General features: G+C 36.2%; 1 protein-coding gene across 1 annotated transcript; it reads right to left on the bottom strand.

Annotated features, from left to right (window-relative positions):
• Positions 1-12,977: 12,977 nt before the first annotated feature.
• LOC112671141 (olfactory receptor 145-like) lies at positions 12,978-13,910 on the bottom strand. The gene has a single exon (XM_025465127.2). It carries the CDS (start codon positions 13,908-13,910, stop codon positions 12,978-12,980), a length of 933 nt encoding a protein of 310 aa, XP_025320912.1.
• Between the last annotated feature and the right edge of the window lie 6,892 nt (positions 13,911-20,802).

Raw genomic sequence — 20,802 nt, 5'->3', positions numbered from 1 at the left:
CACAGAAAACAATAGGGTCAATGGAGTTAGAGGGTATGTGTATGAATTCTATCTGCCTACTTCCACTCTTACAGTAATACCTCGGGCAGGTTACTTAATTTCTCTTTCTGTGGTTCATTTTTGTAAAATAAGGATGATAGAAATAGAATTTCTTTCATTGGGTTGGTGTGATAATTAAATTTTTATTTTATATTTTTAAAGTTTTTATTTATTTATTTATTTATTTGAGAATATATTTCATTTTATTATGTTATCTTATAAAGAGCTACTTGTTAATCTGAACATTTATTTTGGACCTCTTTACTTCTATCCTTCTTATACCAATTACACTTAGTTAACATAATACTAGTTTTAGGTGTACAATATAGTGACTCAACACTTCCATACAACATGGGGTGCTCATCATGGCAGGTGCACTCCTTAATCTCCATCACCTATTTCATTCCTCCCCTCTGAGAATCAGCAGTTTGTTCTCTCTCTCTCTCTCTCTCTCTCCCTTTAGTAATATGGTTAGAACAGTGCCTGGCATATAATAGTCAATAAATGTCAGTGATCATTATTTATGTCCTCATGAATACATCATAATATTCATCAGACATTTTTTCCCCTTTTTTTTTTTTTAAATTTTTTTTTATTTATTTATGATAGTTACAGAGAGAGAGAGAGAGAGGCAGAGACACAGGCAGAGGGAGAAGCAGGCTCCATGCACCGGGAGCCCGATGTGGGATTCGATCCCGGGTCTCCAGGATCACGCCCTGGGCCAAAGGCAGGCGCCAAACCGCTGTGCCACCAGGGATCCCGACATTTTTTCCCCTTAATTCCTATGTTCTCCTATAAACTATACAAGTTCTATAAGGACGAACATCTCCTCTGTCTTGCTTAGTACTTTGCTTTTGGGGTTAAGATCAGTGTAGAGCATGTTGAAGAAATTCAATAATATTTCTGAAAATCATGTTGTTCTTTGGCCTGAACCTTCAGAAAACATTCCACATGTCTCACATGCTAAGCAATGTGTCCACAATGACCTCCGTCCTTGTCCCTCAGCCACCACATATCCTCTTAGATTTTAACTGAATCAGACTGCTCAACTGTAGTACCTCCTATTATTCTAGCATCTCTCCATATAATTCCTCTTATTCTGTCGTGATCCTCTTACACTGTTGCTAGAATAAGCTTCAAAAGCTAAGCTCTGTCTCTCCTTAGTTTAAGAGCCTTCACTCGTTTTCCATTACCCATTGGGCAGTTGAAATTTTGTAATAAAAGTATGAGTCTCAAAATTAAGAATAAGTCTTGGATAAAATTAAAGAAGAAACCGAGTCAGAGTTATATTTAGGAAGCCTTGAAAGAACTATTTTGATTGATTTATTTTTTTTTAATTTTTATTTATCTATGATAGTCACACAGAGAGGGATAGAGAGAGAGAGAGGCAGAGACACAGGCAGAGGGAGAAGCAGGCTCCATGCACCGGGAGCCTGACGTGGGATTCGATCCCCAGTCTCCAGGATCGCGCCCTGGGCCAAAGGCAGGCGCCAAACCTCTGCGCCACCCAGGGATCCCTTGATTGATTTAATAAGTATTTTGCTCACATTAGGTGTTTTCTTTTTAAAGAGTTATTTATTTATTTGAAAGAGAAAGAGAGCATGAGCAGGGAGGAGAGGCAGAGGGAACGGGAGAAGCAGGCTCCCTGCTGAGCAGGGAGCCCAATGCAGGGCTTGATCCCAGGATCCCAGGATCATGACCTGTGCCAAAGGCAGACTCCCAACTGACTGAGCCATCCAGGTGCCCCCACATTAAGTGTTGCACAAACATGTAGCCTTCTTACAAATATAAGAAAAAATATTGGAGGATGTTTCTATTTCAAAGACCATAGGGTATACTGAACAATGATCACAGTCCAGGTGAACCAAAGATAATGGTTAAAATTTACATGTAAATCCGCACAAACTCACCTTCTCATCATGATAAATTACAGTTTCTCTCTTCAGTGTTTCCCAAAAAGGAATAAGAATCTCACAAAAATGTTCATTTGTTTAAGTAACATATTTTTTATTTAATATCCTGGGAATGCAACCTTCAATCTAATTAGAAAGTTTCTAGCTTCAAGTTACAGAATGCCCAATTAAAACCCCATTTTAAACAGGAGCTTATTTCTCTCACCTAGCAATAAGTTTAAAACTAGTTTATCCTAGGTTTGTTCCAGCAACAAATCACTCTTATCAAGAATTCAGTCTCTTCCATTTTCCTGTCCTCAGTTTGTTGGCCTTCATTCTCAGGCTTGTCATCTCATGGTCACAAAAAGGTTGCCATAGCTCCAAGATCACATCTAAACATCAATATATCTGAAGAAGAAAGAAAGCAACAAGCCAAAAGAATTATTTTCATATATCTCTCTATAGCATGAAGTAAATCATCTCCAAATTCCAATAAAATGTTTCTTTGCAGTCATGTGGCTATGGCACATGGCCAACCCAGCTGCAAGGAAAACTGACAGAAATGAGAATCTCCCTTTTCAGCCTCTATAAAAAAAAAAAAAAAGAAGAAGAAGTTTTTGTCATTAAGAATACTTGGATCAGGTTGCTTTGGATGGCTCAGTAAGTTAGCACCTGCCTTCAGTTCAGGTCATGATCCCAGGGTCCTGGGGTCGAGTCTCACATCAGGCTCCTTGGCCAGAGGGGAGTCTGTTTCTCCCTCTCTCTCTGGCTCTCTACCCACTCACACACACTCTGTCTCTCAGATAAATAAATAAAATACTTAAAAAAAAGAATACTTGGAGAAGGAATACCTATTGCATAGACCATCCATACAATCTACTACCAACAAAGAGCTTGTAAAAGATATTTATAATAGGGATTGTGTTTTTTGATTTAAATATAGAGTATAATTGTTATTTTTAAAGTGAATTTACAGTTTTAAGCTTTAAATCAACCCAATTGCCTTAGGATATTCAACTCATGTTATAAATATATTGGTATTTGTATGTGGAAAAAGGAACATATATAGCTACATATTTACACATATGCTACTGTATGTATGTGGTGAGGGGAGGAGAGCATCATTTTATAAGAGAGAGTAAAAAAGCATCAGATACTGAATGTTTCAAACTGTGGAAAGTAAAGAGTGCCTCCAAACAGAAAATAACTTGTGCTACCACAATCACAAACACACACACACACACACACACACACACACAATTTTTTTCCATAACAATTCCTAAAAGAGAGAGATGGAACAGATTGCTAGGCAATAAATGTCTGATGGATCAAAATTAAGATTATACCTTTTGAAATTTTATTTTATTATTTTTTTGGTTTAAACTCACAGATTTTATTTTTATAATTTAAATTCAATTAGCCACTGTATATTACATCATTAGTTTCAGATGGAATATTACACAGCCATCAGAAAGGATGAATATCTACCATTATCATCAATGTGGATAGAACTGGAGGGTATCATGCTGAGTAAAATAAGTCAATCAGAGAAAGACAATTATATGGTTTCACTTATTTGTGGAATATGAAAAACAGTGCAGAGGATCATAGGGGAAGGGAGGGAAAACTGAATGAGAAGTCATCAGAGAGGGGGAAAAACCATGAGAGACTCTTACTATAGAGAAAAAAATGAGGATTGTTGGAGGGGACGTGAGTGGGGAGATGGAGTCACTGGGTATGGGCATTAAGGAGGGCATGTGATGTGATGAGCCCTGGGTGTTACATGCAACTGATGAATTACTGAACTCTACGTCTAAAACTAATGATGTACTATATAGTGGCTAAATAAAATTTCAATTTTAGGTTTCTTTGATATATCTTCTTAGCTTTCTATCTTGTTTAGAATCTTCCCCATATAATATTTGAAACTGATAGACTAAATTAAGTAATAAAAGGGAATTTCATTATGCAGAATTTTAGAAAAAGATTGAAGGTAAACAGAAAATTATTAATTACATGAATTGAGGTTTATTTATTTTTTAATAATAAATTTATTTTTTATTGATGTTCAATTTGCCAACATACAGAATAACACCCAGTGCTCATCCCGTCAAGTGCCCCCCTCAGTGCCTGTCACCCATTCTCCCCACCCCCCGCCCTCCTCCCCTTCTACCACCCCTAGTTCATTTCCCAGAGTTAGGAGTCTTTATGTTCTGTCTCCCTTTCTGATATTTCCTACCCATTTCTTCTCCCTTCCCTTCTATTCCCTTTCACTATTATTTATATTCCCCAAATAAATGAGAACATATAATGTTTGTCCTCTGATTGACTTATTTCACTCAGCATAATACCCTCCAGTTCCATCCACGTTGAAGCAAATGGTGGGAATTGAGGTTTAAATTCTTGCTAAGACACTCCACTTCTTATTATGTTACAAAAAAAGACTCCGGGCTCCCTTCAGGGATATCCTTGTACCAATCCTGGCTCCCATCTGAAGAAGGTCTGATTAAAAATAAGAAGGCTTCAAGTGGAAGTTATTAAGTATTAAAAAATAGATCAAAAAAATAGAAATCCTGCGAGTAAAGGCAATGAGCAACTGCATTTCTGGAAAATAGGAATCAGAAATGTGCCCTAGCAAATCCTACAGTGTCATGATACATGTATTGTTTAAAGAGAGATGCAGTAATCTGGAGTTCAAGGTATTTGGGTATAACTGTCCTACCAATAACCCACTTAGAGGAAAACTCTTTTTGCCTCTGATATGTGTTAGATCATAAATTCTCTAAACAGTCTAGAACATAACTCATGATAAAGGAGAGAAGGGGGACGCCTTCATGGCTCAGCGGTTGAGTGTCTGCCTTTGGTTCAGGGTGTGATCCCAGAATCTGGGATCAAGTCCCACATCAGGCTTCTTGCATGAAGCCTGCTTCTCCTTCTGCCTGTGTCTCTGTCTCTCTGTCTCTCTGTCTCTCTCTCTCTCTGTCTCTCATGAATAAATAAATAAAATCTTTTAAAAAAAAAAAGGAGAGAAGGAACACTAGGTCTGCTCATTTGCATTAGGCATCTTTTGAAAAATAAAAAATGATCCTGGTTGCTTGTAGGAAATAAACTGTAGGAGGCAATGGATGAAGCAAGCATTTAATTAGAGAGCTTTGTGTTAATGCTAGTAAGAGACAACAGTTTCCCAAATCAAGGTAGTGTCATAGTTGTGATATATAGGGTAGTTATGTCTATATTATATAGATGTTTTATGTGTATATGGATATTATGTATTATGTTTTAATCTCTGGTACTCCTTTTCATTTAGTAAATGTCCAAGTTTCAAAATTACCAACAATTTCCACCATGATCTTGTCCCATGTTACATGTCTGTCCTTGTTTTCTTCAACTCTGTCTCTTACTGTTTTTATTCAGTACATTGGCCTATTCTGTACTCTCAATCATGCCAAAAGTATCACCTTAGGAGTTTTGCACTGGCCAATAAACTGCCTTAAAAATATTTTTTTTCCAGGGGCACCTGGGTGGCTCAGTCGGTTAAGTGTCTGCATTTGGCTCAGGTCATAATCCCAAAGTCCTGGAACTGAGCCCCATGGTAGGCTCCCCGCACAGAGGGAACTCTGCTTCTCCTTCTGCCTTCTGCCCCTCCTTCTGCTTGTGCTCACTCTTGCTCTCTCTCTCTCTGTCAAATAAATAAAACCTTTAAGAAAAGATACTTTTCCAAATATTCACTTTAAACAACCTTCTCAATGAATTAGGGTCCATGTCCAATTTACCTTTGTATTCTTAATATTTAACACATTTCTTGACATAGGATTTTTTTTTCCTCTCTTCAGATTGCTTCTTCTTAGATGCCAGGTAGCTGCAAGGTGGATACTATGAGTAAGTCTCTTAAAATGCAAGTTTACTTTTACTGACTAAAATATTCTATTTGGAGAGTCTGCTTAAGAGCTACTATTTAAATAAATAATATATATTTATTTTATTTTTTAAATATTTATTTATTTGAGAGAGAGAGAGAGAAAGAGGTAGCACATACAGGGAGAGGAAGAAGCAGACTCCTAATTGAGCATGGAGCCTGATACAGGGCTCGATCCCAGGACGCTGAGATCATGACCTGAGCTGAAGGCAGATGCTTGAATGACTGAGCCATCCAGGTGCCACCCCACCCCCCCCTTTTTTTAAAGAACATATTTTTATTTCAAAATGAGAGAAAATTTATGACTATAAAACTGTTTGGGTTCATGGAGAAACAAAACACATCTGCCTCTTCATTTCTTACTAAGGGAAGCTGGCTGTTCAATATTCATTCTCTTTTAATTCCCTGCTCAATTTACCATTCATTTTTATGAAGTATTTATAACCTATTGTACCTCAAGAAATTAATTTTTAACCAGAAAGTTCTAAATATAGATACAGATTTAGCCTTAGAGTTCTCAGTTAATATTTTGACAACAGGTCTAAGTCAAAATTAAGTAGAGGAAAAGATTGAAATGAAACAATGACCTAAATATGGAAACTCAGTTTATTAATAAAATGAATGTTGTTAAATTTAGTGGCATTTAAATAAAACTAAATATAAAAGCCATGTTTTTATTTTTTTCATTGCAGAGCTGCTAAATGTTTACTAATGCTTATCTGTTTGAATAAAGTCATATATTCTGATTAAGGAGAAAACTCCTGTTTTAAGTCTCATGAATCTCAGTACTTACTTAAAGCTACCAATTAATTCTATGTGCAAAGAAAAAAATCTGAAATACTAAATCAGGAAGCACCACATTAAATTTCGAGTACGCTGACTCAAACGCCACCATCTTGCAACTCACAACAACCACTATACACACCATACCTATAGTTCTGCCACTGAGTAGTCAAATGAATTAGAGGAGCACCTAAGAGGTACTAGAAAATGAAGAATTAACAATTAATGAAGTAACCATTACCTCTAGAGATCTTATACTTTAGTAAGGGATGGAGATATTTTCTGGGAAGAGATGCCTAGGATCTTCTTCACTGGAAGCTGAGATTCTTCAATCAAACATCCAGTCACTGAAGCTCACTTGACTGAAATATAAAACTAGCTAAAGTGCTTACATTGTGATCGATTGGTTTGAGTAGAGTCACCAATGCTATTTTGGGAATATAAGAATGTCAAGCAGTTTTTCATATATATGCATGTATATGTATATGTATTTGTATCTATGACTTGTGCATGGACATGTCAGCACATAAATGTCTGGCAAACTTCCACAAATGTCAGGACTATGTCTTGCTAGCCAATAACAATCAAAATGCAAATTAATAGATATCTAATACAACATGATTTGTAGTTGCTGAGTCTGGCCAATAGCAGTAGGTTTCCTGACGAAACAGACAAGACCACTTTCTTGAGACCTTCAGATTGTAGGTCAGCTCCACCCACCATTCTCACTGGACATGTATCTACTCTTCTTAGAGGGGTGAGAAAGTGGAAAGTCTTACTCAACTCCGTTTTCTTTGTTGTGCCTGGAACATAGTTGGTATCAAGCACTAAAACATGGTTTTGTTTTATCCATGCTTCCTGAGTACATGCTCCACACAAAGATCCACTTGTTTTAAGGGGGGAAAAATCCACTTTATTGAGATTGACAAAGAGTAGAATAAAAACATTTATAATACAATGTGATAAATGGTATGGTAAAACCAAACACCGATGGGATGCAAGCCAAAGCAGGGAACCTTCATCTAGTCTTAAGGAATTGGAAAATGTTCCTGAAAAAGTTAAGACCAGAGGGTAATAGGATAGGGAAAGTCAGGAGGTAGTGATTTCAGGCAAGAGAAAAAGTATGGGCCAAGGGTCAAAGGTACATCAACTACAATACCAATTTTCCAAGATATGAAAATAATTTTTCATTCTGTACAGTTTAACCCACAATTTAATACATAGAAATTCTATTTTCATTTTTACAAGCTACAATTCCACACTTCAGTTTCAGTAAACAAGATTCACAATTCATTGATACAAATACCTATAACTTGAGGTTTCTTTGAAGAGTAGGAAGAATTTTCAAAATTTTGGGACAAATTAAGTGCTTTTTTTTGGTGAGTGAGTATTAGAAGACTCTTGCCTAACTAAATGAAAAAGCAAATGAAAAAAACACCACTGAATCACAGCCTAAGTAGACTTTTACTAGTTTGGGAAATCAATTCAGATATTCAAGACTGATTTCTATCAAAGTAATGTTAATCTGTTCATATTTCCTAATCTCAGTATCAAGGAGGAGTGAGCGGTTGGTTTTGGCCCTTATTTTATATAATTGTCCCTTTAGTTTTAGTTTTTCATGTGTGTTTTTTTTTTTTTATCTTTCTTAGCAGTAACTGCCAAACTGCTCATTTTACTGATCTTTTCATCATTACATTTCACCATCACTTTTATAAATTAAATAATTTATACTGAATTCATGGCCAGTCCAAAGAGTAACCTACTTTTAGAAAGATAAATCCCAATTAGAGTATATATATACAAAGATCAAGAGTCATTGATTTATTCACTCTCCACTTTACCTGAATATAACACATTTACACCATCAGACTCAGGTCTATCCTGATCTCCAAGAACAATGCTTATCTAGGCAGGTGAGGTTATAAAATGCTCTCACTCAATATGCTGAGACTCAACACAAAGTTATTGCTGATCATCTCTGAACTTGAATTACAATTGTGATACCTGATTCTGATTCAATCACTATGTTTTATAATATTTCCAATGAATGATGCAGTCTTTTCTCTATGCCTAAATGTTGCCATATTTATATATTTTCAAATGGTTTTCTTACAGGTATCAAAAACAATGCTGGAAAAAAATTCTTTAAGGAAAGATTTTATGAAGAAAGTAGAGAGGATTCAGAAAATGAAGTTATGTGAGATGGATGCTATGGAATGAGAGCTATATTCTCTTTGCCACATCACCAACCTAAGCATAATGACACATGACATACTACAATCCGTATAATGGGACTGTATATTCACTCTTACTTCCACAGACACTGATGGAAATTCTTCATGGGTTTATAAATGGTCTCTGCCCTGGACTGGTCTGCATTATTCTGTTAAGTATTACACTACATATGGTAGTTCTTTTCGATGGCAGCCAACCTGTACTCAGAGGGCATCTCAAGACTTCACTCTCATGTTTTGCTTATGGCTTATTTGAATGTTTGGTTTAAGAGGAGTTCTAATCAAAGTTATGTAATTTTAATATATTGTTGAATTTAGCTTAAATACATAAAAAATTCTAAAAATGACATTTCACTAATGATTATAAGATTAAAAGCTTATAATCACCATGCAGACATAAGAATAGAATATCGCTAGCACATACTAGAGAGCCCTCAATTCTCCCTACTTGTTAATAGCACCTATTCTTCCATTCTCCATCCTGATTTTGTAACAATCATCCTCCAGCTTTTCTTCACAGCTTTATCACCAAATAGGGCCTCATTGTCATCTGTACCCAGCTCACAGAAGGTTGAGGAGAATAGGGAAAAGATATATCTTGTTTCTGGGGTGGTATCCATCATGTCTAGAACTCCGTACATGCCACTCTTCACTGCAAGATGGGGATGTAGGTCCTGGAAGAGGAGATGGACAGCTAGCAATCTCTGCCACAGTGAGCTAATCAGAGTAGCGCCTACCAAATACCACTGAGGTCAAGACCGAGTAAGATAATGAGGGTGTGAACCTACTGTTAAACCTGGGACATAGTACACACCTAATGATAATGATTATTATAGGCTCTATGTGCTTCACATGCTTCCATTTATTGTATAGGCCTGTATTAATTAAGAATACCTTCACATTTTCTCAATCAGGCAACAGAACTGTCAACTGTGAAATATGAAAGATACTTTCTGGGCATTTTTCTTATTTGAGTATTTTGTCTTTAGTTTGTGTTAGAAATGGTTTTACAGTGTTCAAGTCTCACTGATTTTTAAAACTATAATAAATTCTGTATAATACAAAGAGCACCCAAGATTTAGAATCAAAACACTCAAGTCATAAGCTCAGCTGGACACTTATTAGATATGATTTGGAACAAGCCATGGACATCTGTGAGCAGTAGTCTCAACATCTATGAAGTGGGAACTGGATCCTCTTCCTTACTGACCTCAAAGTTCTTCCCCAAGGAACACAGAGACTGACAAACACAACATGCAGAGAACACTGCAATATCACACTCTTCCTAAGAGCAACTGTAAAGTCTTGCACATTTCTTTGTTTTTTAAGTGTATCTATTTGACCTTATGTGAGAGAGAGCACAGGTGATTCCACCAGCTACCCCACCCACTGAGGAAGACAGGAGTCTCTGCCTCCAAGTATAAAACTTCCCACATTGAATGAGATTTTAGTATTTAAAGATGCAGCAAGGCACTGTATGCAAACCAATCACTTCATCTGGCCTCAGACTGAATACATAGTGAAATGTCCCAATACTAGAGAGAAAAACCAAGAAGTGTGCCACTCTTAGAGTAAAATATCATGTCAGTCCCCAATGTGGACATTTGCTGACATAATCAAATTTCAGGAGTAATGTCATTGACCCAATGAGACAAATTTTAGACTTCATCCACATGTAAGATGTAACTCTACTCTGCTGCATTACAAAAATCTGCCTTTATATCAGTCTGTTACTTTGCCATTTTTGGTTGTCACATAGAGCACATTCAACAAGCCAACAAATCGGGATCCCTGGGTGGCGCAGCGGTTTGGCGCCTGCCTTTGGCCTAGGGCACGATCCTGGAGACCCAGGATCGAATCCCCCATCGGGTTCCCGGTGCATGGAGCCTGCTTCTCCCTCTGCCTGTGTCTCTGCCTCTCTCTCTCTCTGTGACTATCATAAATAAATAAAAAAAAATTAAAAAAAAATAAAAAAACAAGCCAACAAACCACCTAAGCTAAATTTCAAAATACTTAAATATTGAGTGTAGCTGGGAAAATGGTAAATAATGAATATTATTAAAGGTATCTTATAAAATATTTATACTGCACTTTGATATATCGTATTGATGATCTTTAAAATGACATTTTCTTGCCCTTAAAAGAAAAATCCACATTCTTTCCAGTAAAGATATTGCCACTGTTTGGTTTATTCACCAAATGTTTCCTTCAAGTTGTCATTTCTCTCCCAGCTGAAATTTGAAGTTTTGTACCTTAAAATCCATATGGGAATAGCATTATGGAAGCCAAAAACAACAACAACAACAACAACAACAACAACAACCCAGAAGTGATTTAGCTGTCCCCAGGTCCTCAAGCCCTGTAAATTTTACATTTTTAAATATCAAATGACCCACAGTTTGATCCTAACCAGAGAAATATTGTGATCTCCATATTTCTGGGGCCTTCCGGAAAGGAAAGGAGAGTCATAGTAAAGGCTTTCCTTATCCATCATTTTACCTTGTAAATTCATTCCTCCTAACTTGAGTTCCAATTACCCTTTACTATCCTATCCTCTGAAGCTGATGCCCTCTCTCACCCTAGTGCCAAATGTGGCCACAGCTCCCTGTCTTCATTTTGCAAAATACTACTGTTGTAGTCACTGGGTGTTATAATTCTATCTTAGATATGGATGGTGGAATACATGTGTGGTACTTCCTACAAATGATACAATTTCAAAATGTAGTTTCTAATACCCAACATCCTCAGAGAGGGACCTCTTATTTACTGGTCAAATGTCTTGTTGAATCCTGACCTAATAAAACATTTCTGTGCTCCTTTATTTCCCATGTCCTGATCTCTGAAATACAAAAACTTGCAAATATTCCACGTTCAATTTTTAATTATTCTATACTGTATTGTGTACCAAGTATCTTATTCTATAGTACTTTGGTGCCAGATTTTGATGTAATAAAATTTAGCAGTTTAATTTTGCAGATAAGTAATATCCTTATTTGAACCAATCATCTCCACATTATACTAGCCCAAAGGGCCTTCGCTTTCCCAACAAAAAGAAGGAACAATATGGTTTTCTAAGTAAAAAACAAAAATGTAACACCCAGCATGAGAAAAATCCATGTGTCATCCTGGAACAAAGCAGAATCAACCTTCAAACTAGAAATGTTTTTTCACAGTCCTTGTTTTTTTAAACAAAATCTATAAAGTAGAAGCAAAGCATACCACAAAGAGTAGTAGAGTCAAAATCAGAAGATTAAGAGGATACTTTAGATCTTATCTTTCTACAGGTGTGTGACTTTGGGTGAAACATTAACTATTCTGAGCTTCATTTTCCCATCCTTACAGTAAATATGTTTTGTTGATCAGTTATGTGCTACTTTGACTATATAAAAATAAAAACAAAGAAAATCAACTCTTTGCCAAAAGAAGCCTGCTGAAAAAGGTTTCCAGATGCAAAACAGATTAAAATAATGGTTTTTATGGAAATTTCAGTTTCTACCATTTAAAAAAAAGACATATTCTTGGGGCACCTGTGTGGCACAGTTGGTGAAGGGTCCAACTCTTGGTTTCAGCTCAGGTCATGATCTCAGAATCTTGATATTGGGTCCATGCTCAGCACAGAGTCTGTTTGGGATTCTCTCTCCATCTCTCCTTGCCCACCCTTTCTAAAATATGTCTTTAAAAAAAGAAAAAGACTTATCCTTGCCAATCAGAGCAAAGAAACAGGAGTGTACATACACTATCTGATTTGTGTTTCTAATTGCAAATTAGAGAACAACAACCCCAATGGTACAGTGTCACTCTATTATTGCTCAATTCAATTATTTAAGGACTATTCATCTTTTTCTAGCGAAAAAAACAAGTTCAAAATGAAAAATTTTAAAAACTCAAATAATACATTCCTGTTGCTAAACAGGAAAAAAGTGAAGACATTGTTAAATAATGAAAAAAATACCTAGATATAAAGACCGTAAGTAAATTATAGAGAGAAGACTCAAATCTCCTTTACCATGTTCAGAAAAAAATAGGTGAAGAGACTACCACTAAAAATATTTCATTAAACACCTACAAGCTCCCTGTTGTGTAACTAACTGCATAGAAAGACATTGTTTCTGATTAAAACTGTCTCCTACTCAGGATTTTCCTCAAGGCAAGCTTAACATCTTTGTTTCTCAAGGTGTAAATTAAAGGGTTCATCAAGGGAACTGTGTTGGTGTAAAAGATAGAAGAGATTTTCCCCTCATCCATAGACCCAGCAGAAGATGGTTTAAGATACATAAATGCACATGATCCAAAAAACAAGGAAACAGCAATTATGTGGGAACTGCAAGTGCTGAAAGCTTTGGACCTGCCTTCAGTGGAGCTGATGCGCAGGATGCTGGAAAGGATGAAACCATAAGACACAAAGATGGTGACACAGGGCATAATGATGTCGATGCTCCCCACAATGAAAACCACCAGCTCATTCACATACGTGCTGGTGCAGGAGAGCTGGAATAGAGGGAGGATGTCACAAAAATAATGGTTGATGGTGTTTGCATTACAGAAGGTCAGTCTCACCATGTATCCCGTGTGAGCCATGGCACCTAAAAATGCCATCAAATATGAACCAAGCATAAGACTGAAACACACTTTAGAAGACATGACAACATTATACAAAAGTGGGTTACAGATGGCCACATAACGATCATAGGCCATGGATGTCAGCACATAGCATTCAGAAATAGCAAAAAAACAAAAAAAGTAAAGTTGGGTCATGCACCCCCTGTAGGAAATAATATTCTTCTTGGATGTGAAGTTAATCAGCATTTTGGGTGTAAACACAGAAGAATAACAGAGGTCTATGCAGGACAAATTGAAGAGGAAAAAGTACATGGGGGTGTGGAGGTGTGAATTCAGCCTGATGAGAATGATCAAGCCCAAATTTCCCAACACAGTGACCACATACATGAGTAGAAACAAGCAGAAAAGGGGGAGCTGGAGATCTGGTAGGTCTGTGAGGCCTGCCAGAATGAATTCAGTCACAAAAGAAGCATTTCTGAGAGCCATTCTTCTCTAATGGGATCTGTGAGCACAAAAGAAAAAAGTTACACAGAGAAAAACCCAGCTTTTCCCACCATCTCTCCTCTCCTAAGTGTGGTGTATACACAGGAAAGGTCTGAGACTAGCCCAACCTGGACCCCATAGACTCATTTACCATTATCATGATACTGAGTGACTCAGACTTCCCTTTATTAGTTTTTGTAAGCTAAGTAACAAAGAGCTTCAAAGCTTAGCCTATAGAGTGAAGGGAAATGCTTCCAAATATAAACACCTGTTGGAAAAAAACAAAAGATAAGTGAGAAGTTTGCACCAGGACATAATTATCCTTCTTTCTTCAATCATTTTCATTTACTTGAGCCCTCTCTTCACCAATAAAACTGAAACTTGGAGCTGGCCTCTAATGCAGATTGGACTTGGTGTGGTGGAAACCAAGTAGATTGTTTCTGATCCAAAACTAAAGGGCCAGTATACAAGAAGTTACTGCCCCATGTCACAGAGTAAAAGCCACAAATCTGGAATAGCAAGAGTCTTGCCCATGGAGAGGGAATTTATCAACAGAATGCATTCTTTGACCACCCCCTACAATATCTCTAAACATCCCTTACTCCTGGCAGATTTTTCTGTCAATTTCACTTGGGTCTCAGTGTGAAACTGAGAAAGTGGCAAATTTAGATCCTCAGATTTCAATCTCAAAAAAGGAAGACATGAATAAAAATGAAATTCAGAAACTCACCCACTTTAGGCCAGAAAACACTGGTCTTCATTATCATTGTCATTACCCATTGTCATGGAAGGGCAATTTCAGGCTCTGAGGATTTGGTTCCTTTCATTCAAAGAGAATGCAGCCCTGCTTATTTGCTGATATGCCCTTTTAGATATCTTTTAGAACTATAGATCATAGTTTCTGATTATGACTTTTAGTACCCTCAGCAGACAAAACCAGTCTTTATTATAATCATTTTTGCCGCTTGGTAAGTCACAGAATATTTAATGTGAGTGTAATTATATAATGTACTCAGTTGTAAACAAGGCAAAATCTTGCTCAGTGTCTTCCCCAAGGAAAATTTCTAAGTATAATCAGAAACTGTGGGTTTCTATAAACACCCTGGACCATAATCTATCTTCAGTTCCTCAGGGACTCAATAATTTTCTCAAGTTTTCTCTTCACTGTAGGGATTTTATATCCTCTCAAGGAAGAGCCAAAAATAAACTCCCTTTTCCCATTCTGCAAGATGGTGGAAGAGGAAGCCTTAATACCTCTTTTTCTGATTCAAAAACAATTTGTGTACAGATTCCCTTCATATGAAATCTAGAAACTAGCTAAGAAGGTCTTGCACCCAGTTCATGCATGAAACCAGACATATTGAAGCTGTTAGGGAAATTCAAGATACCCTCTTGTTATAATACCTATGTTGACATACCACATGTAATTGGGACAAATTTCCCCAGTTGCAAGCTACTACCTGGAAAAGGAAAGTGGTATACCATATATCCAAAGCCTCAAGTTTTTTAGAAGCTATCCATAAGACTAGATTTTGCACAGTAGGTCTCAGAAAGGTGAAGGGACATGGAACATGGTATAGTTTAGCTACACAAGGTGAGAGAGAACAGAAACAGTATTTTGGGTTGGAACTCACCATACCCATCTACCCACCACTCATACCCCACTGACTCAGCACAGAGCTACCAGTAGAAAACATTTTCCCTCCAATAATGTATATAATGACTCAACTTATTACAGGGCTTCCTGAGGAATTGGCTTTGGTCTTGCTTGTTTTAGGGTGCTGATGGGACCTGACATACTCCGGAAGCCATGGAGAAAAAAAGAACAAAGAAAGTGGCATGGAATGAAAAGAAAAGTAAGAGGCTCCCACCATCTGGCCGGGCTTGTCGTGTGGGTCTTCTCTAGGACAAGGCTAATCCGTGAAGATTAGGAGAGGTGAACATTTTGTCTAATGGCCAGACACAAGCCCAGAGAGTCTAAATATTTCCCAAAAGAACAACATAAATCACCACAAACTGTCCCTAAAGAAATGGAAATATATCATTTATGTGAAATAGAATTCATAATAGCTGCCATAATAATGCTTACTGCAGTCAGGGAACAATACATGAAAAAAGTGAGAATATCAAGCAAGAGACAGAAACCTCTAAAGGATACCAAGCAGAAATCATGTAGCTGAAGAAAAGAATACCTGAACTGAAAAATTACTGGAGGGTTAAAACAGCAGACTAGTTCACACAAAAGAAAGGATCATAGAACTTTAAAAAATGATTTGAAAGTATTGATTAAGGTAGTGAAAAGAAGAAAGAATGAAAAATAGTAAAGAAAATAAGAGAATTATTGGACAGTATCAGATGGAATATATGAATTATAGGGATCCCAAAAGAAGAGATGGAAAATGACCTGAAAGATCTCTCAAAGGAAATAATGGCTTAAAAACTCTGAAATCAGTGGAAGGAAATGAACATCCAGATCTAGGAAACAAAAAATGTCCCCGCTCCCAGCACAAAAAGATGACTTCAAAGAAATCCATAACAAGACACATTAAAAATAAAATTACTGAAAAGTCAAAGACAAAGACAATTTTGAAAGCAACAAAAGAAATGCAACTTATCCCATACAATGAAACCCCCATAAGAATATCAGTGGCTTTTTCAGCAAATTCAGTGGATTTTAATAAAAATCGTGCAGATCAGAAGGGAGTGGGATGATTTATTTAATGTACTGAAAGAAAAAAAAAGCATCAACCAAGAATTATATAAATAGCAAAAGCATCCTTTTGAAAGGAGGAGAGAAAATATTTTTTCTCAGATGATCAAAAAGCTAGAAGAGTTCATCACAACTAAGCCTGCCTTATAAGAACAGCTGAAAAGAAAGGACACCAAATAGCGTCATGTTAGCTTAAGAAAGTCTAAAACAAATTGATAAAGGTAAACACATAAAACAGTACAGATTATAGTATTATAAAAGTGGTGAGTACATTTTTTTATTTTGATACAAAAGTTAAAAGACAAAAGTATTAAAAAGTAGCTCTAACTAAAAATGTTATAGACACAAAATGCATGTATGTATTCAATAAAGCCTTTTTAAATGACAAAAGCAAGATGTCAGAAATATTTCTTTAAATCAAAACTACAGCCCCAATAATGTATCTAAGTATATGACCAAATAGGAAAATACTTGACAGTGTGTGCTAAAGTTACACGTGTATATTAAGCAAATCTATTATGATGAACACATTTTAAAAAAAGAAGAGATTCTTAAATCAGTAACCTACCTTTATACCTCAAGGAGCTAGAAAGAAAACAAATTAAGCAGAAATACATCAAATAGAAAATAATAGTAAAATTGCTGAAAATAAGAACTGTTTTTTAAATTTTATTTATTTGAGAGAAAGAGCACAAGTAGGGAGAACAGCAGAAGGAGAAGGAGAGGTAGGCTCCTCACTGAGCAGGGAGCCTGACATGGGGCTCGATCCCAGGACCCTGAAATCATGACCTGAGCCAAAGGCAGATGCTTAACCGACTGAGCCAACCAGGTGCCCCAACAGCTGTTTTAAAAGATAAAATTGACAAGCCCTTAGCAAGTCTAAATAAGAAAAAAGAGAGAAGGCTCAGACGAGTAAATCAGAAATGGAAGAGGAGACAATAAAACTGATGCCACAGAAATAAAAAGAAAAGGATCATAAGATTATATGAACATTTATACACCAAAAAGTGGATAATCTAGATGAAATGAATAAATTCCTAGAAACATACCACCTACCAAAAATAAATCTTGAATACACAGAAATTCTGAACAGAACTGTAACTGGAATCATGATGAACTCAATCATCTAAAACCTCCCAACAATCAAAATCCAAGCTTCAAGCATAAGTCTACCAAATACTTAAAGAAGAATTAACACCAGTCCTTCTCAACCATCCCATAAAACTAAAGAACAGGGTAAATTTTCAAATCCATTCTATGAGGCCAGCTTTACTCTGATATTAAATACAGACAGAAACACTACAAGGAGAGAAAATTAGAGCATTCCTGAAGAATTCTGAATTCTTATTCATCTGAAGAATGCAAAGCATGTATTTACATACACACTTAGTAAGGAAGAAAGGGGAGAAGGGCATCATTCTTTACTTATGTTGAGAGAATTCTCTTAGTATTAAAAAAAGTAATCAGATTGAATTTCTCCAAATGTGTAAATTTGAGAAAGAAGAAATGACTCAAAATAAGAAATAGCTCCAAACACGAAACAATGACTTTTGCCTACCACAATTATGGATTTTTATTTTTATTTTTTATTTAAATTCAATTTAGTTAACATACACTATATTATCAGTTTCAGGAGTAGAATTTAGTGATTCATCAGTTGCGTGTAATATCCAGTGCTCATTACATCAAGTGCCTTCCTTAATGCCAACTCTAAAGGGAGAAGGATGGAAAAGACCATGTAGGTATGTGTTAGCCTGTTTGGGCTGCTATAACAAATCCATGGATTGGTGGCTTATAAACAAGAGAAATTTATTTTCATCTCTGATGAGTTCTCTCTTCTTGGTTCATACACTGCTTGTCTTCTTGCTCTGTCCTCACATGATCAAAGAGAAAAGCGAACTTTCTGATATGTCTTTTATAAGGGCACCGATCCCATTTATGAAGGCTCTACCTTCATGACCCAATCATCTACCAGAGTTCTCACCTCCTAATACCATCACACGAAGGGGTGAGTTTCAGCACAGGAATTTGAGGAAGCCACAAACATTCAGTCTATAACAGGTCTTTTAAAGGTCTTTCTTCATTCTCTATATCTATAATAAAGATCTACATTGAAAGTCCATGTTTAGGATCTTTCCAACATACCACATATGATTTTGAAACTTCTATACTCACAAAATTAGGGGATTCAAGATGCAACTATTTGGAAATGGACCAAGGTAAAAAATAGATTATTAATTATATGAAATGAGGTTAGAAATCTTGCTAGAAAACATGACTACTGTGTGTGGTATTAAAGGAGACACCTCATTCTCTTTGTGGGCATCTTTATAAAAAACAAAACTCCCCATCTCGAAGTACAAATATAAAACTGCAAATGGAAGCTATGATTAAGAGCTGACTAGCTTGACTTTATTTTTCCTCTTGGAATCTGGTAAAAATGAAGAACCAGAAAAGGGACCTGCTAATCCATGACTTGTGTGACCAGTACATTTAATGCCTATCCCCTGCTCAAAATAAGTGGCCATGATTAGAAGCTACTCTTTCCTGTACTCAAAACTTGTCATAATATGAAATTTCTGAGCAGATAAAAAGTATAAAAATCTGGGGTGTAAAGGAAATGAACAATTGGGTCTCTGGACAATAGAGCTCAAAAACATGTCCTAGCAAATCCCACACTGTGACAGTATATGTATTATTCAAAGAGAAGTGCAATTGGGGCACCTGGGTGGCTGAGTGGTTGAACATTTGCCTTTGCCTCAGGTCGTGATCCTGGAATCCTGGGATCAATCCCACATCAGGATCCCCACAGGGAGCCTGCTTCTCCCTCTGCCTGTGTCTCTGCCTCTCTCTCTGTGTCTCTCATGAATAAATAAATAAAATCTTAAAAAAAAAAAAACAAAGAGAAGTGCAGAAATCTAGGATTTACTCTATTTTGAGCATCAACTGTCCTATCATGACACTTCTAGGAAAAATATGTTGCCTCTGAGATTTTCTAATTCATAAATTTTCCACACAATTTAGAATGTAAAAGTGAGAAGGAACACTTGGGTCTTCAGGGGAAAGCCTTCTTACAATCACAACTATCCTAAAAGTAAGAATTTTCTTCTGTATCAAAACCGTAACAGTGTGAAATATTAATTTGTTTTATTTCTCTCTAAGAATTAAGGTATAGAGTTATGTGGTCCAAGGAGGTCCCTACCAATTGGAAATTAATGTTTCAGCGATAATCTAAGTAAACAGCTCCCTCTGATGGGGACTTTTGTCTTAGACAATATTTGAATCAATTTAAAAGAAAAAAAAATGCTATAAGGAATATCCCAAGAAGGCTTTAGGAATATTTATTTTCTTTTTTCTTTCCAAGTTTTTATTTAATTTCTAGTAGGTTAACATATAGTGTAAATTTAGTTTCAGGTGTACAATTTAGCAATTCAACACTTCTATAAGACACCTGGTGCTCATCGCAGCAAGTACACTCCTTAATCCCTATCACCTATTTAAACCATCTCCCATTCACCTCCCCTTTGATAACTAACAGTTTGTTTTCTATACTTAAAAACCTGTTTCTTGGTTTTCTTCTCTTTTTCCCTCCATGCTCATTTGTTTTGCTTCTTAAATTCCACATATGAGTATTTTTAAAAGCAAATTAAGATCCTTGATATATATATATATATATGGAAACCATGTATAGGAAACCATATATAGGCAAACCATATATATATGTATGTATGTATATATGTTAGTTTCACTTTAAACCTGAAAAAAATATACATTTTAATATGCTGGAAGAAAAATTTGGTAATTATTTTGCATTCTCCTTTCACTTACCCTTATGTCAATGTAACAAGAATTTGAATTTTTTTCTTCCAAATTTATCTAGACATAGTGACATATAACACTGTGTAGCTTTAAGTGTACAACGTGTTTATTTGGTAAACATATATTTCCATATGATCACCACAGCAGTATTTGCTAACACTTCCATCGAGTTACTTAGATACCATTTCTTTTTTGCAGTGAGAACTTTTAAGAAAACTCCCTTAGTAAATTTTAAGTATGTGGTATACATACACAATGCAACATTTTTCAGCCATGAGAAAGAACAGAATTCTGCCCTTTACAACACCATAGATCGTCCTAGAGGACTTGCTAAGTGAAATAAATCAGGGAGAGAAAGACAAAATA

The sequence above is a fragment of the Canis lupus genome, chromosome 5 (genome assembly GCF_003254725.2).
Source record: "Canis lupus dingo isolate Sandy chromosome 5, ASM325472v2, whole genome shotgun sequence".
NCBI classification, from domain to species: Eukaryota; Metazoa; Chordata; class Mammalia; order Carnivora; family Canidae; genus Canis; species Canis lupus.
This window is presented reverse-complemented; position numbering and strand designations above follow the sequence as displayed.

Coding starts and splice junctions, on each gene's coding strand:
- LOC112671141 (XM_025465127.2), bottom strand. CDS start 13,910: ATGGCTCTCAGAAATGCTTCTTTTGTGACTGAATTCATTCTGGCAGGC.